Source organism: Ursus maritimus, unplaced genomic scaffold (assembly GCF_017311325.1).
Source record: "Ursus maritimus isolate PB19 unplaced genomic scaffold, ASM1731132v1 scaffold_15, whole genome shotgun sequence".
NCBI classification, from domain to species: Eukaryota; Metazoa; Chordata; class Mammalia; order Carnivora; family Ursidae; genus Ursus; species Ursus maritimus.
The window spans coordinates 22799095-22816462 of record NW_024423897.1 but is presented as its reverse complement, the minus strand read 5'-3'; the positions used below and the strand labels follow the sequence as shown (position 1 = coordinate 22816462).

General features: G+C 55.3%; 2 protein-coding genes across 2 annotated transcripts in view; both read left to right on the top strand.

Moving 5' to 3' along the window:
* Nucleotides 1-16462, top strand: CDX1 (caudal type homeobox 1). Its single transcript, XM_040630204.1, has 3 exons — nt 1-445; nt 14795-14940; nt 15474-16462. The coding sequence occupies exons 1-3, from the start codon at nt 1-3 to the stop codon at nt 15678-15680; spliced, it is 798 nt and encodes a 265-aa protein (XP_040486138.1). The 3' UTR covers nt 15681-16462.
* A 449-nt stretch (nt 16463-16911) lies between these two features.
* SLC6A7 (solute carrier family 6 member 7) overlaps nt 16912-17368 on the top strand; it is a 21910-nt gene continuing 21453 nt past the window's right edge. Inside the window, exon 1 of the mRNA XM_040630617.1 lies at nt 16912-16957. Coding sequence (XP_040486551.1) covers nt 16912-16957 — 46 coding nt within the window. The remainder of the gene's footprint in view (nt 16958-17368) is intronic.

Sequence of the window (17368 nt, the reverse complement as noted above, 5' to 3'; positions counted from 1 at the left end):
ATGTACGTGGGCTATGTGCTGGACAAGGATTCTCCCGTCTACCCCGGCCCCGCCAGGCCCGCGAGTCTCGGCCTGGGCCCGCAAGCCTACGGCCCCCCGCCCGCGCCCCCAGGGCCCCCGCAGTACCCCGACTTCACCGGCTACTCTCACGTGGAGCCTGCCCCCGCACCCTCTGCGGCCTGGAGCGCGCCCTTCTCTGCGCCCAAGGACGACTGGGCCGCCGCCTATGGCCCAGGCCCCGCGGCCCCCGCCGCCAGCCCAGCCCCGCTGGCATTTGGGCCCCCTCCGGACTTTAGCCCGGTGCCCGCGCCCCCTGGGCCTGGCCCAGGCCTGCTGGCGCAGCCCCTCGGCGGCCCGGGCGCACCGTCCTCGCCCGGAGCGCAAAGGCGGACGCCCTACGAGTGGATGCGGCGCAGCGTGGCGGCTGGAGGCGGCGGAGGCAGCGGTAAGGACCCCTCCCTCGCCCTGCGCCTCCGGACGGTTCCCCTCGGCACCGGCAGGTGCTAGGGCGAGGCCCAGCCGCCCCCTGTCTGACCCCTGACCCCGCTCCGCGAGGGTTCCCCGCTTGGGCCTCCCTGACCACTCTGGTCCTGGGGTGCTGTTCTCCCAGCCTCTCCCTTCTGAATCCCAGACTGCCGAGCCTTGGTAAGCACAGCCTGTCCTTCCGTATAGATAGGGGAATGGAGACCCCGAGACGTGAAGAAACGCGCCCCTGGTCTCCTGGCCAGGCCGGAACTAGAACGCAGCTCCGCAGACCTATCCCAGGGCTCTGTAGCAACACTGACCTGGGTCTTCCTCCGTTTCTCCCACCCCTATTCCAGCCCCAAGGGGAAGCTGCAAACTGTCCCCAGAAGGGGAGATGCACTGATTGCGGGCACACAGGCGGGCCACTTTCCTTTCCAGGTCTCCGCACCCCCATCCCATCGGTACAGTGAGGAGACTGGTGGCTCCTATCCTTTGGACTCAAAAAGAGCCCTCTGTGGTTACATTGGTGTGGGGGGTCCGTACCTTACCATCTCAGGGCCCTCCCTGAACTCTTGACCCTGGGGGAGGGGAAAGCAGGAGCAGTTGGGAAGGTGGCTGCTGTTTGGCTCCTGAGACTGTGAACCCCCTGCCCCCAGGCAGGCCTCTCTGATCCGCCCTCTTCAAAGGCAGAGGAGGGGGCAGGACAAAGGGCCAGCTTTAATGAGGGGCGGCCTGGCCTCCTTTATAGGTCCCCCCTTTGTCATGTAACAGACTGCGACTTAGCTCGGTAGTGACTCCTGTTGGCCGGAAAGTGAACACGATACCCCATTGTCCCGAGTGTGTCCGGCCTGTCCTGACAAAGGCCACCTGGCTTTAGGGGCGGGAATTCGGCCTGCCCACCCTTTGATGTCCGTCCCCTCCCCCTCTTCCCCCAGCTGGGAGGGAGCCTGGGACTTCCCCCACCTCCTCTCCCTCTTCACCCCCGTGTCCCCCCCACACACTCCTCACTCCTGGGGCAGATGCTGGGGAGGTCTGGCTATAATCGTGGCACCTTCTCGGGAGTCCCAGGGACACCGAAGCTCCTATCAGCCTCCGGAGGCCGCTCATTTGTGTGACCTTGGCTAAATAAAAACAGCTAATGTTTCTGGACCACTTACTAATGGACCAGGCACTGCTGTTAATTCTCACGACGTTATTGTAGGTGCTATTATCATACCCATTTTTAACATGAAGAATCTATGGCCTAGCGAGGTTAAACCCTTATAGGAGGCCATATGACCAGTAAATGGCCCGGGAGGGGGAGGGGGCTGGGACTTGAACCCTGGCAGATTGACCACCAAGCCTATGTTTTCATTCTCTCAACAATAGCTTCTCTTAAATTAGTCATCTTTTTTGGGTCTCAGTTTTACCGTCTGTGAATGATAGGGAAGGGTCTTGTACCTTTGTTTAAGTTATAAAAGGATGCTTTTGAAAAATCTGGTGGAAAACACAAATCTCTCTAGATAAAAGGTGTTGCCTAATTCTGCAGACAATTTGAGGGGTTCTAAAAACTCCTGAAAGACTTCTCCATTAACCCTGGTTGAGAACCCTGCATGAGATTAAATGAGAGAAGGTGTCTGGGGCCACTGACCGCCCCCCCCCCCCAGTTTTGTGTCTGTTCCCTGGAGAGGGAAGCCTGCCTCTCCTGCCTCTGTAGTCCAGTTGTGCCTGCTGATCAGGCAACCTTGGAGGGGGGGGCGGTTTCCCAGATGGAGGAGTGCCTCAGGAGCAAGGACCTTGGAGAGAGTGTGCCAGTGGGGGTCAGAGGACTGGTGGGAGGCGTGGGGGAGCTTTCGGGCTGTGTGATGTCTGGCAAATCACTTTTTCTTTCTGGGCACAGGAACTGTGTGTGAACTCTGCTCAGCCTCTGGTCTCAAAAGTCATTTGGAAACTGTTGTCCCCAGGCAGATGGGGCCTAGCAGGAAGTCTGCCCAAAGGCGAAAAACACCTTTCCCCCTTTATTCCCAGAAAGTAGAAAGAGAGAGCCAAGGGAAGTTTGCAGGCCCCCAAGGAAAGTGACTGCCCCAGAAACCAGGTTAGACCCATTCCACTGAGGACTCAGGATCGTCAGCTTTCTAGAAGCTAGAAACTGCCGCCTGTCTGCCCAGGGGCATCTGACTCTGACCAGTGCTCCCGAGATGGGGCAGAATTGGCAGAATCAGGATGGAGTTACAGACCTTCCCTGAGATCTCTCTCACCAGGCCATGCCCCTCACCCCCACTTTAGCCTCAGTTTCTCCTTCTGGGCAATGAAGATCCAGGGTCTCTAGAATGGTGCCTGTGTAATGCTGTTGTCTAGGATGGCAAAGGGAAGGTTGATACATGCCAACGCCCACCCCGTGCCCCCCTCCCCCACAGCAAATGTCTCTGGCCACCTGGTCTCGTGGTACCAGGTCTTCTTACCAGCCACTGTTCCCTCTCCCTGGAAACTCTTGTGCCCTAACACTTTGCGGGCCTAGCTCCTTCTCACCCTTCAGGGCTTAGCTTAATGGTCATCTCCTCAGAGAGGTACTCCATGATTTCCCAAGGAAGGCTCCCCCACACACATCGATAATCTTCACCATGTTTCCTTCAGAGCTCTAACCCTGATTTCAATTTACTCGCTTCTCTGTGTGTTTATATGTTGTCTATTTCCCCACCCACCCACCAAAGGGACACCCATGAGGGCCAGAGCCACATCCATGTGACCGGTCACTACCTTCCAGGTACCATCGTAGTGCGTAACGTTTAGTAGGGGCTCAATACTTTTTGTTGAATGAATGAACAGGACAAGTGTGAGGAACAGTAAGACAACTGAGAGAAGAGGGAAGAGATGAGATCTTGGCCTTGACATGTTTCTGCAGCCCCAGACTAGGGATGGGACCCACGACTGCTGAGCTGAGCAAAGTCATCCCAGGGGTTTCGGAAGCCTGGTTGCTCCCGTCTCCCTCCTGGGACGGTCCTCCATCCTCAGCTGAGGACTCGGCGTCGCCGAGGCTGGGACTGGGACTACGACCTGGGTTTGTTGTTGTTACTGTCTTAAGATTTTATTTATTGGGGCACCTGGGTGGCTCAGGTCATGATCCCAGGGTCCAGGGATCAAGTCCCACATCGGGCTCCCTGCTCAGCAGGAAGCCTGCTTCTCCCTCTCCCACTAATGCTACCCCTGCTTATACTCTCTCTCTCTGTCAAATAAAATCTTTAAAGATTTTATGTATGTATGTATTTCTTTGACAGAGAGAGTGAGCACAAGCAGGGGGAGCGGCAGGCAGAGGAAGAGGGAAAAGCAGGTTCCTCAAGGAACAGGGAGCTGGATGTGGGATGTGGGACTCGATCCCAGGACCCCGGGATCATGACCTGAGCTGAAGGCAGGTGCTTATCTGACTGAGCCACCTAGGCGTCCCCTATGACCCGGGTTTTATCCTAAGCAGGGACAATGAGAACCGGAAAGATGAGGGAGAGGCTGTTGGGCTTCATTCTGTCATCGAAATAGCAACGAGTCTGAGTGATGACTCACTTGGCTGAGGCCAGGATAGGAAAGGACTACAGGGGTTCGATTTTGTGGTCTTCCCTGTTTGCGTGTACAAATAGCAGCATTTTCTTTAAGGGGGTTAGACATTATCCTGTCAAAGGCTCAGCATCCGTTCCTCAGGAATAAACAGTACTTCCCAGGTCGGTGGTCTGGGGGGAGGCTGAGGTCCCACACAACGAGGGAGATGGTTGCTGAGATGATGAGACTGTTGCAACAGGGTTCAGGTCTTGGTCCAGCCCCTTCAGCTTTCAGATGGAGAAACTGAGGCCCAGGGAAGGGATGAACCCTCCCACACACATTCCAGACCCTCGCCCTTGGCCCCTTGCCGCAGCCACCAGCCTGGCCTCTCACCTTCAGCCTCTCTCTGATGCCCCGGCCATCTTTACAACCATTACCAGATTTACCTTTTCAAGGCACATCTCCCGCTCAGGAGCATTCCATGGCTCCCCACTGCTATGGAATTCCCATTTTGTTATATGCCATTTCATTGCCCTCAAATCCAGCCCCATTTCTGTGGCATTCAGAGCCCTCTTGAGAATTGGCTCCAACCCACTTTTGAAGCCACTCTCTCACTAGTTTGTCTAGATACAGAAGTGCTTACTGGAGATGGCTAAGGGCTGAGCTTGGGAGCCCTGGGACTGCATTTCTGTTAGAAGCTGCACAACCTCGGGCAAGTTAACTTGGATCATTTCTCTGAGCCTTAGTTTCTTCCCCTATAACATTAGGATAATAATAGGATTGTACCTTGAAGTGACAGTGCCATCGAGCCCAGCCCCTGTGCTTGGTACACAGTAGGTATGAAGTGCAGCGCTGCCTGTGACCGTCTCTGCCAGTCCGCGGCAGGTGCACAGAAACACACACCTCACACTCCCTGCCTCTCCAGTTTGGGTCCCTCAACCTCGGTTACGCTTCCGGCCCTCCTACGGCTTCACCAGTTCAAATGCTGTATCGTCTCCAAGGCCACCTCCTCTAGAAAGCCCTCCTTGGTTCCCTCCCCTCCAAGCACTATATCAGGCCCTTGTTTTAACAACACTCACCACTATCTTGTTTATCGCTTCTGTCTACCTCCAGGACTAGTTGTGGTCAGCCCCATCCTTCTCATCAGGCCTTGCGCCAAGTAGGAGCTCACGATAAAGCCGGTAACTGTGGTATTGGTTGAGTCCTTACCGCATGCCAGGCGGTGTGCCAAGAACTTCACATGGGTTTTCTCCCTCAAGCTTCGGAACAACGCTAAGAGGTGTGAGGATCTATTATTAGCCTCATTTTACAGATAAAGTTAATGAGGCTCAGAGAGGGTAAGGTGCCTGCCCAAATTCACACAGCTAGGATGCAGCAGCAGGGGGTTCAAACCCAGATTCTACAGCCTAAGGAGCGTCTGTCAAATAAAGCAACACACGCAGCAGCCCCAGACCCCTCCCCGTGTGCGGCCCAGCCCAGGTGGGGAAAGGAGGCCGGCTGGGGAAGAGCTGGGAGAAGCTGCTGGGGGAGGGTGGGCACAGCAGGGGCCAGGCTGTTTAAAACTGGTTCTCTAGGCAGAAGCTGCTTTTGACACCTCGTCTCTCAGATGCAGCTGGGAAGGGGAATGACCCAGTTAGAAGGTGGCAGAAGGTTTTTTTTGGTTGGGTGTTTTTTTCCCCCTGCTTTGGCAGTTACTGCGGCTGAGAGTTCAGGGAATCACTGTGAAGGTCCAAAACGGCTTTGTTAGCAGCAGGGTCTGGCTCGTCAGTAGGAAGTTATCTTAACCGGCTGGCCCTCTAGTTTCAGTCCTGGAGCTCCTGGGATTTGGAAACAACGTTTGTGTCTGGAGTCAACATGGGTTAACATGTTGAACCCTCCCCATGCCACGCTAACCCCCAAGCCTGTAGGGGTGCATAGGTCCCTCTGCATCAACACGGAGAGTGAGCGGACATTAGTGAAAGCCAACGTCGATGCTCCAAGCTCAACAACTTCCAGTGACTTCCCATTGCTCTTGAAATCAAATTCCAACCCCTCACCCCAGGGCTCAGAGTTCTGCTGGTCTCTCCAGGCTGACCACGTGCCTCTCTCATTCATTCATTTGGGCATGCTGGGGATCCTGGCCAGAACAAGGCAGGCAGGGTCCTCTCAGGGAGCTGGCACTGCTGTCCCTTCCTCTGCTACTCTCTGCCGCAGGGCCTTTGCACAGGCCATTCTCTCTTTCTGGAACGTCCCTCTCGTTGGTGACCCAGAAACCTCCTCAACCTTCAGATCTCGACTTAGAGGTTGCCTCTTCCAGGAGATCTCCTCCAAGCTAATTAGAGTAGGTCCCTCCATCCCCCGCCCCTGCCACTTAATCCAGCTCTCAGCTCTAGGCTTACTTTCCTTCATACTAATGCCAGTTTGTAATTATTTTGTTAGTTTGTTTTTAATCTGCGCCCTCCCCCCAACAAAAGAGGGGAATGAACTATTTAACAGGTCCTGAGCCCCGACCATAGTAATAAGGAGATGAACTAGATTTTCTGAGTACTCAGCACGTGCTCAGCATTTTCTCAAATGCAGGTATTTCTGACCCCAGCACTGTACATCTCTGCATTAGGTTAGTGGCCTTGACTAAGGCTCTGGGAGGATGTCCTCTGGAGGTTGAGCTGACCAGCTGGTGGATTGGCTCTGGGAGCCGGAAGTGCCGGAAGTGCCATTTACCAAGATGAGGCCCCACCAGGAAGCAGTAGACCTGTGCTCTGTGTTCTACACGGATCCATCAAGTGCTCCCTGTGTGTCAGGCTCCACTGTGGGACTGGGTGAGCAAGGTGGCATCACGGAGCAGACCGGGAGCCAGGCACTGAAGGGAGGAGATTCGCAAAGGTCGCCCAGTGAGCTGGGAGAGGGCTGGAGTCCAGAGCCTCTCCCTGCACCCCACCCAGAATGCGAGACCTCGGGACCAGGGCCGAGGAAACTTGACTTCCAGACGAGAGGAGGATGACTGGCTGGGTAGGGCAAGACTGGAACGCACCCTAGGGAACAGCTCAGAGGGGCCTCAAGCTGTTCAGGCCAGGGGGAGACTTGAAGGGACACAGTTGCCATTTGCTAGTCATAAAAGGGCTGTTCTGGGCCAAGGGTGCCCCTTATTTATTATTTTATATATATATAGTTTTTGTGCCCCTTATTCATTATTTTATATATATATAGTTTTTGTGCCCCTTATTTATTATTTTATATATATATAGTTTTTGGTGCCTCTGTGGAAAAACACAAGTGGGTGGTGGATGCAAGACCAGGCCGCTTTGCAGAGAGTACGAGCAGTCTGGCTAGAGTGCTATGCAGCTGTGGGCATCGGGCCCAGGACAGGAGTTTGGTCTAGCAGGATTGTCCAGTAGAACTTTCTGTGATGGTGGAAATGCTCTGTATCTGTTCTGTCCAGTCTGCTAACCACCAGTAGCATGTGTCTCTCAAGCACTTGAAAGATGGCTCGCGTGACTCAAGAGCTGAATTCTTAATTCTATTCAGTTCATTTAAATTTAAGTAGCCACATGTGGCCAGTAGCTGTCATATGGGATGACGCAGGACAGTCCCTCTGGAGAGTTCCTCGAATGGTAATCCATTCCCTATGGGCTCCTTATTCTCCACCCAGGAGCCTCTCTGGCCTCCCCTGTCATCTTCATCTTCGTCACTGACTAGCTTTTATTAATAATTAGCTTGTTCGGTAGGTTCCCACACCTCATCTCTACAACTACAATGTAACGACGAGGAATTCCTGTCCTCAGTTTACAGGGGAATACACCGCGTCCCAAAGAGGGGCCGTGACTTGCCTGGGTTCACACCGCTGGCGTGTGGCCAGGCTGGGGTGGGACAGACAGGTCTACCTGCCCCTGCAGTTTCTGTCCTCTTGGCTGCCTCCCACAGCCAGGCCAGACAGTGGGCCTCCGCCGAGAAGACGGGGCAGGGGACAATGCCCAGGTGGCCCAGGAGGAGAGGGCGCGTGCCCGCTGAGCGCTGGGACTGGAAAGGAGGGCGGCAGGGGGAAGGAGAAGCTTGCTTAAGCCTGTAGGACCTCCGCCCCCACACCAGCCTCACTCCTGCTCCAGGGCTTGAATGAGGAACCGTGATGGAGCCGCCTGGGACTGGCAACTCGGCCACAACAAGGACCCAGTCAGGACCCGGTAGACAGCCTCATGGTCCAGGAAGGGACATCCGTTCACCATCTAACTGGCCGGGTCTGGGCTGCCCCGTGCAGCAGAGGTCCCAACCCCTGCTGGTGGGATGGGGAATCCAGCCCAAACTGAACACTGCCTGTCCAGCTGGTGGCTGGGCCAGATCTCCCCACTCCCAGGCCAGCGTGTTCCTTGCCCTGCGGCTCCCTATCAGGCGGCATTCCTCCCTCTCCCAAGGGACCCCTCCAACATCCGCTTCTGCAAATAGCTCAGCTCTCCTTGACATCCCCTTCGCTCTTTGCCCTTTACAAACTGCTTTTACGTCCAAAGCCTAAAGAAGTTCAGTAGCTTGTCATTCCTTCAACTAAGGATTGGTCAGACCTGGGCCGAAGCCCTGAGAGGAGGGCTCAGGGCTGCACAGAACTTCAAAATCTACAGGCTCTTGAAGCTGGCCCTCTTCTGATGCATGGGAGAAACTGAGGCCCAGAAAGGAGAAGGGGCTTATTCAAGACCACACAGATGGCACAGAACTGGGCCCGAGACCTACTGACTTCAGCTAGTGGTTCAGAAACCCCTACAAGCTGTGACGGAAAGCAGGAGGGCAGGATGCGGGGGATCGGGGCTGGAGTGTTTGTTAACAAGCGTGCACGCGTGCGTGTGTGCCTACTGCGTGTGTGTTTGTGTGTTGCCGGGGATCGTGATGCGCAGTCAGGATGGGGCCGGACCACACAGAGAGGGGGCACGGAGGGTTGAGGCGGGATTCGTGTTCCAGGCCTGGGGGCCAGAGCTGGCAGTGTCATCCCGCAGGGCCACAGACCCAGCAGGAAGAGGGCAGAGGAAGTGCTGACCCAGAGGCCATGTGATCTTCTTGGAGCCACCCACCCCGCCCTGGGGGCAGAGGCTGAACCCTGTCCTCGCCTGGCCCAGGCTGGCTGGGGAGGCCCCACCGCAGGCCACTGCAGTGGCTCCTGCGCCCTATCCTCCAGCTGGGCAGGCCCGGTATCTAGGCTCTCAGACAGGGAAATCAGCCTTCGGATTCTTTCAGCAAAAATAACAAACACAACCAGAGAATCAACAAACATTGGGAGCTTCGCGTTTCCAAGTTGGAAGGGACCTTATAAATAAACAGTCTCATCCAGCACATCACCCATCGCCCAGATCCATCTCCCAGCCTTTCTGCCACACGGCTGCCCCGCCGCTGTTGGCGATGAGTAAGACCTACCCGTCCGCGTGCACCTACTAAGTGCCGGAGGCTGTGCTCGGTTGCCTCCATTTTTCTGAAGTGCTCCCCTGTGCACCTGCTGGTTGGCAGTCATTACGGGAGACCTCACAGTATGTGATGGGTTCTACTGCTGTTTCTGAGGCTGGACAGACTTGAGTTTAAGTCCCACCTGCTGGATATGCGGACCTCGCTGAGCCTCAGTCTGCTCATCTGCAAATGGGATAACAGTTGCACATCGTCATAGATTGTTGAGAGAGGAATACAAGCACCCCCCACGTGGACGTGTTGGCCATTAGTAGAATAAGAGTGATCCTCATTTTATAGATACAGAGAGCGAAGCTCGGAAAGATGAGGGGGCCAGTCCTAGATCGCCCAGCCTAGATCGCCTAGAATGTCCTGCCCATTCCCAGAGGTCTGTTTGCTCGAACAACCACATGTCAGGGTCCCCTGACAACTACTCAAGTAGCAAATCTCTGAGTCCCATTTTAGCCCCGCTGAATCTGAATTTCTGGTCTGGAATCTGTGCTTTTGAAAAGCTTCCCGGGACCTCCACTGTGCGTGCTTTAGGAGATGGGAAATGTGCTGTCTTCCCAGCAGCCCTAATGCATGTGGATGGGCCATTACTGGCATCCCAAAGCCGGAGCAAAGAGAAAGCCTCTCCTTTGGGTAAGCTGTCCAAGTCTTCCCGGCTGCACTCACCACTGAAGGGCTGGAGGGGGCTCCCCTCCCACCCTCCTACCCACTTGCCCTGGCATCTGGCCCAGAGGGTTATTCATTAGGTGGCTGGGAGCGGCTGGCCCCCATCGGACACCTGTTGCAGGAGCCCGGACTTCCCTCTCGGACCCAGCGTCCCAGGGGCCTGTAAATCATTCATCCTGGGGCCCTCTCCCTGCCTACTGCTCTCACGCACCTCCCTGTCCCCTCCCTCCTAGGCTGCTAGGGTGGCACAGGTGCTCACAGGAGGGGGAAGGGAGGGTGGCTTGGGACAGTTGAGAGTTCTGGCTCAGAGACTAGAGCCCAGGGCTCCTGACTGTCATTAAAAATACAAATTCAGGGGCGCCTGGGTGGTTCAGTCGGTTAAGCGTCCAACTCTTGATTTCGGCTCAGGTCATGACTTCAGGGTCGTGAGATCGAGCCCCCACTCCAGGTTCTGTGGTGGGCATGGAGCCTACTCTCTCTCTTAAAAAAAAAATCATAAAAGATACAAATTCACATCGTCCTCGGTAAAAAAGAAAAAAGAGAGAGAGAAACAGAGAAAGAAAAAGGGAAGGAAGGAAGGAAGGAAGGAAGGAAGGAAGGAAGGAAGGAAAGAAGGAAGGTTGGGTGACCCCAAAGACCCTCACTTACCTGCGGCCTCACAGCTTCCAGTTCCCTCTCCAGAGGCTTGTCACTGATTCGTATATTCTTTCAGAAAGATCTCTACACACACACACACACACACACACACACACACACACATATGAGTGTGTGTGTGTGTCCCCCGTTATACAAAAACAGTAACATAAAATGCACAACATTCTATGTCTTGCTTTTTTTTTAACACAGTGTATCTTAGAAATTGCTGCATGTTAGTCCATGGGAAATTTATAATTTCTTTTTAATGACTGTATAATGTTGCTGTCCATGGATGTACCATCTCTTATTTAACAAGTACCCTACTCTTTTTTTTTTTTAAGATTTTATTTATTTTTTTGAGAGAGAGAGAACAAGTGAGAGAGAGCCCACACTGGGGGGAGGGGCAGAGGGAGAGGGAGAAGCAGCCTCCCCCCTGAGCAGAGAGCTGGATGCGGGGCTCCATCCCAGGACCCCGGGATCATGGCCTGAGCCGCAGGCAGATGCTTAACCGACTGAGCCCCCCAGGCGCCCCTAACAAGTACCCTACTCGTAGACATGTACAGTGCTTTTAGTCTTGTCCCTTTTGAAACAGCTGTGGCTTTGGCATTTTGCTGTGAGATTCATTCCTGGAAGTGGGGTTCATGGGTCAGAGGGTGTGTCATATTACATGAGGCTAGATGTTACCACACTGGGTTCCCAGGAGGCTGCTGTAGTTATTACTGCCTGGACAGCATATGGGCTTCCTTGGTTCCTGGACCACACCGTGATACCACATGTTTTGTTCTTTGGCAGAACCATTTTCTTAGCAATAAAATGGTGTGATTTGAGAGCTCGGCCAGGTAGAAGTTGACCAGTGTTTCCTGAGCCCACCAGCCCATCTCCTGGGCCCAGAGAGGAGGTGTCAGGGCCTGTGGGCTGGGTCTTCCCTATCCCCCTGTCTAGTTCCCTGCGTGCGCCTCAAATCTGGGCGGAGTCAGGCTACAGTTTGGGTCACCTGAGCCCAGGGTTGATAACACTATGAAACAAGAAGGCCCTCAGGACAGATGGGCCCCTTTCTGAGCCCCTGTTTCCCCCATCTATGGAAACGGGTGTGATGGGTCCCCACTTGCTCATCAGAAAAGATGGGAGTGCTAGGTGCCTGAGGAGAGGGGTCTCTTCAGAAGCGCTCCTTATGATCTCTCAGGCTGTTTGGGTGGGAAGGGAGACTCGTCCCCCCACTATAGGCTGTGCGTATTCTGGAATTTGCAAGGGCCCACCCAGCCAGCGGACCATCTAGCCCCAGGCCAGAGCTCTCCAGGGCCTGCCCTCACCCTGACCCGGCCCTTTCCTTCCCAGAAGTACGAGTAGACATGTGGTCTACTGTTTGAGCTTCTGTTGCCAAGGCCTAGGGGGCGTCTTTGGGGCTCTATGGACCCTAAGCCTGATGGGGTGAGGAGTTGTGCCAAGAGTAGGGAGTGGGAACTCTAGACCAGGTGACATGACCTTGGGCAAGGCCATGCTTGTCCAGGGCTTCAGTGACCCTGACTGTGCAGGGAGGTCAGACTGGAAGGATTTACAAGGCCTCTCTTCCTTGGACCTCCAGCAGCTGAATTACCTGCCTGAACCTCAGTCTCTTCATCTATAAAATGGGAAGAGACTAAACTGAGCCCTTCCGGCGTTAGCCCGTGAAGATTCAGGGCTCTGCTGGGCTCTGGGGGTGGCGAATTAGGCAGAACTGTTTTTGAGTCGGCGTTGAATTTTCTAGGCCAAGGAAGGGCCTATCTGGAGCCAAGGCCTCAGCAGCCACTCCCTTGTCCCTTTCCTGGGCCAGGCTTGGCAGAGGGCCGACGCTGTCCCGTGCTATGTCGGGTGGTGGGCTGAGGTCAGTGGGTGTGGAAGCGTCCAGTGCAGTTCTGCTGCTCTGGCAGGAAACCCAAGGAAAAAAGCCCAGAAACATCTGTTGTCTTCCATTTTCTGCAAAGCCATTTGGCTCTTGGGGAGCCCAGTGGCTGTCCTGCCAAGCTGTGTGGGCTTGGTAGTGGGGCGGGAGCTGGAAGAGGCGTGGGTGGTTAGCACCGGGGTGCCGAGGGACAGGCAAAGCCAGAGCCGTGACGCTGGGAGGTAAAGGCCCGGCTGTGTGGGGGCACCTGGGGGAGGTGGAACAGGGTCCACGGTTATTCTGAGACCCGCCATGCCCTGGTGGGACACGGGTAGGTCTGAAAGTGCTTGCGTGTGCCTCCTATTTTTGGCCGAGTACGCAGCTTCTTACGAAGGAAACTGGTGTTTAGTCAGGCCCCCGCACCAGCCCGGGCCAAGCATGACTCTTAATATTCTCTCCAGACAGACCTCTGATCCCAGCCCCAAAGAGAGTCCTGACTTTAACCCCGGTCAGTCCTCCAATCCCGCTCCTGGCCCCAGGCTGAGCCCTGTAGAGAAGCCAAGCCACAGCCTTCTCTGTCCTGGGTTATTGCAAGCTTATCTGTGCTTCTCCCTTCTTGCCAGTCTGTCCTCCATGCAGCAGCCAGAGTCCTATTACAACCTACATCAGATCTCCTGTCTCCTGGGCTCAGAAGCCTGCAATGGCTCCCATCCCAGACAGAGTAAAACCCAGAGTCCTTTCCATGGCCAGTAGGGCCCTGGACAACTAGCCCCTCTGTCCATGCTCAGTGCACTCTGGCTCCACCAGCCTCCTCCTGTTCCTCACACATCAGATGTCAGGCGTGCTCCCACCCCAGGGCCTTTGCACTTGCGGTTCCCTGCATCCGGAGCCCTCTTCCCCAGATACCTGCACTACTCTTTCCCTCACCCCCTTTAGATCTTTGCTTAAATTCCCCTTCTCCATAAGACCTTCGGGGACTACTCTATTTAAAATTGCATACTTTCTCTCCAAATTCCCAGTCCTCTCTTCCTGCCTTCTTCTTCTCAGGAAAACTTATCAATTAACATATCAAATACTTAGCATTAACATATCAAGTTACTTTGATCTCTGACTATTTTGATGAGGTTCCACTAGAACCTAATTTCACTGAGAGTAGGGACTTTTTTTGGTTTTGCTCACTGGTGTACCCCCGTGGTTGGCCCACAGCAGGAGCTCAGTAAATATTTGTTGCCTGAGCCTGAGTCACTGTTCTGTGTCCGCAGAGGGGGCGGTGGTGTGGACGGCTCTGGGCAAATGGCTTTAACCCCAGCCTGGGGCTTCGTGTCCAGGGCTAGGGCCTTCTGAGGTGCCTGACAGGTCCTCGGGGCCATGAGAAGTCTCTGTCTTTTCTGTTTGGTTTTGGGGCCAGTGGCCACCAGGCATTTGACGGGAAGTGAAGGGCACCCCCTCCCCACCCCCAGGACAGAGCGGCAAGCTTCCGCCTCTGCCTGTGGTGACTTTTCCCCACTCTCCTGTGCTCGAGAGAGGACCCGCTGACTTGTCGTTAGTCGCGACCTGCCCTGGGCTGCCAGGTGGTCCTCTGTGTCCCTCGTGTGAGGACCCGTGGTCTCAGGATCCTGAATCAGAACTGCCTGGGGAGCTTGTTAAAAATGCAGATTCTAGGGGCGCCTGGCTGGCTCAGTCCATGGAGCATGTGACTCTTGATCTCGGGGTCATGAGTTCGAGCCCCACGTTGGGTGTGGAGATTGCTTCAAAAATAAATAAATAAATAAATAAATAAATAAATAAAATCTAAAAAATAAAAATAAAATGCCGATTCTACCGCCCAGGCTTTCTGGCTCACAGGCTCAGGGATGCCCCGAAAGCTGGGATTTTCACAAGCGCCCCAAGTGTCTGTTGCACAACTGCGTCTGGGAACCGCTCGGTGAAGGCTGGTGGGGCGGGCGGATCAGGGGAGGGCTCTGGGTCAGGGGAGCTGGACTGAAACCCCAACCCTGAGCACACGGCTTCTCCTCTCCGAGCCTCGTGCCTCCCCAAGTGGGCGTGAGAGCAGGGCTTGCCTCTCAGCTTGGGGGTCTCCAAGCCCAACCCCAGGGGATGATTGTTACCCCCAGGACTGAGTGTGCATCCCCCCCCTCCACCTCAGGGTGCTCCTTTTGGGGATCTGGATTGCTTCCTCCCTGGGGCCCTGCTTGTGATTGGCAGCCCCCCCCCCCCCCCCATCCACTCACCTCCCCTTCTGGTCCCTCTGCTTCTCAGGGAAGACCCGGACCAAGGACAAGTACCGTGTGGTCTACACCGACCACCAGCGCCTGGAGCTGGAAAAGGAGTTCCACTACAGCCGTTACATCACCATCCGGCGGAAGTCAGAGCTCGCTGCCAATCTGGGGCTCACTGAACGGCAGGTGTGTGTCCCCCCACGTTCCCCACAGGAGCGGTACTGGGAGTCTGGCCTCCAGGGTGTCAGGCAGATTATAGACTCAGTCAGGGAGGAGAACAGAGAGGTTGGGTTTCCTGACCATGGTCACACAGCACAGCAGAAACTGAGCTGCTGCCAAATCCTGCCCACCTGCGGCAACAGCCAATACCCCTGACCCCCAGTAGGGGGAGAGGGGATCTGATTAGCTATGGGCTGCAGCAGCCAGGGTGACTGCTGTTTAAATCCCAAGGAGGGAGCAGTTACGGGGAGCACAGGGAAGCCTTCCTGGAGGAGGGGTCTTCTAAAATGGAGACAGAGAAGGTTACAGAAAAAGTTGTCTTTAGGGTCGGGGAGCAGGCTCTAGAGGGGGAGGATGTGTTCAGCAGACATGGTGGCGCAGGAGGGAGGCCATAAACCTCACCCGGGGAAATAAGAGCCCAGCTGTCCTTCCTCTCTTCCTCCTGCTCTGCCATTTGGTCTCCCCACCACCCAGCCCATCTCTGCTCTCCCAAACCACAGGTGAAGATCTGGTTCCAGAACCGGCGGGCCAAGGAGCGCAAAGTGAACAAGAAGAAGCAGCAGCAGCAGCCCCCGCTACCCCCACCACCAGCTCACGAAGTCACCCCCACCGCAGCCGGGCCGCCCCTGGGGGGCCTGTGCCCCAGCTCTGCCAGCCTCCTGGGAGCCCCCTCCCCAGTGCTTGTTAAGGAGGAGTTTCTGCCATAGCCCCCTGGCCAGGCTTGTGGGCTGGGGTACGGGGACTCAGGTGCCGGGCATGTGGCTCCTGTGGAGGCCTAGGAGGCCTGGTCTGAGTCCCAGCCTTGCCACTGACCTTCTGGGTAGCCTTGGACAATTTGCCCGCTCAGTCTCTGCCTCCCCTTGGCCCATCTACACCTTGAGCCTGTGGGGTAAGGACCTTTCTAGCTCCTGTGTTCTAGGTCTCAGGGGGGGGAGGTCTCGAGCCCTAGAGGGCTAGGTTAGGGGCCATGATAAGTCCCCAGGCCTCACCTCCTCCTCCATGGGTTCAAGGGTGGGAGGCCGCTGGAGGGACTGGACTGACTCAGGAGAAAGGAGCTAGAGCTGAGAGAAGACAGAATGCTTGTAGCCAATGACCGGAGGGGAAGGGATGAGGTCAGCTCCCCCCTGCCTCTTCCTGCAGCCTCACCTCCAGCTGTCCCCATCACAAATTACCCTGACCCCTCTCCAGGCCGGATGCAAAGCACAAAGCCCACAAGACTGGACCAGAGCAAGAGGTTCTAATGACCGTCCCCTCCGGGCTGCAGAGCCATATGCCCCCACTAGCATTCTCAGTGGGGCCTCCAAACGGGGACAGGCAGGAGGGCCAGAGGGAGGGGTCCACCTGCCTAGTTTCTGTACCCCACTAAGGTGTCCCATAGGGCCCAGGCCCCAGGGAGTCCCCGGGGGACTTGCTCTGGACCAAGCGGAGCTCACAGCTGGGCGAGTGTGTACAGAGAGCGGAATCTCTTGGATGCAGCCTCAAGAATAAATTTTTTTTTCTCTTTTCAAAAACAAGTATAAAAATCATTCATACCCAGCATGAAAGGAAGCTGCTAAAGCAGTATAAACCACCCCCACGTTCCCTAGTTGCACGTTCCCCTCCAGCCTCTGTAGGTCTCTAACAAGATCACCTTTAAAAGGCGTTTGAAAGATCAAACCAGGACATCGTTAGAATAGGTCTATGAGACGATGTAAAATTGTGAAGCCATTTTGTAAGCAGAATCATCGACCCGATATATCATTTTTTAAAAAATTTTCAAGCACTTTCAGCTCACATTTTTTACTCAACAGCTGAGATTCATTGGGCACCCCCATGTGCCAGGCATGGCCGAACCCAGGGAATGCATAGTCCTTGCCCCACAGAAGTTCCCAGTTGGAGCTCTGCTCTGGGCAGCAAAGGAACAGAGCATCCGGGGAGCCCAGAGTGGGCTCCCAGGTTATGGCAGTAGGTCTGGAAGGCTTCCTGGAGGAGGTGATGTTTGAAGGTAGGTGCTGTCAGGCCAACAAAGGAGGAATGGTAAAAAAGAATATGAACAATAGAACCTAAAATGTGATGTTTTAAAACTCCTGAGGAAAGCTACTGTTCGCAAGTCCCTTCCAGAGGTGGGCACGAGTCTGCCACCTGGGGCCTTTGCTCCCGAGAAGGCTCTGGTGCCAGCTGCCTGCCCCTCTGTTTACTGTTCTGGGATGCGGCCCAGCCATAAAAAAGTGTGCGTAGCCTGCCTGCCTGCCCTTTGCTCCTGGGACTCATGACAACTACACACAAGGTGGATCCGGTCCCCACACGAGCCCCTGAAGAGCAGCCGGCTCTTCTCTCTCTCCTCCTGCTGGTGGCCAGGGAGACCCCGTAGCTTCCCTGACAATGGTGGGCATCTACGGCCGGGGGGGGGGGGGGG

Excerpts from the sequence above, each read along its gene's own strand:
- CDX1 (XM_040630204.1), top strand. The coding sequence starts at position 1 with ATGTACGTGGGCTATGTGCTGGACAAGGATTCTCCCGTCTACCCCGGC. Across the intron at positions 446-14,794 it reads TGGAGGCGGCGGAGGCAGCG|GGAAGACCCGGACCAAGGAC; the intron begins GTAAGGACCCCT and ends TCTGCTTCTCAG. Across the intron at positions 14,941-15,473 it reads TGGGGCTCACTGAACGGCAG|GTGAAGATCTGGTTCCAGAA; the intron begins GTGTGTGTCCCC and ends CCCAAACCACAG.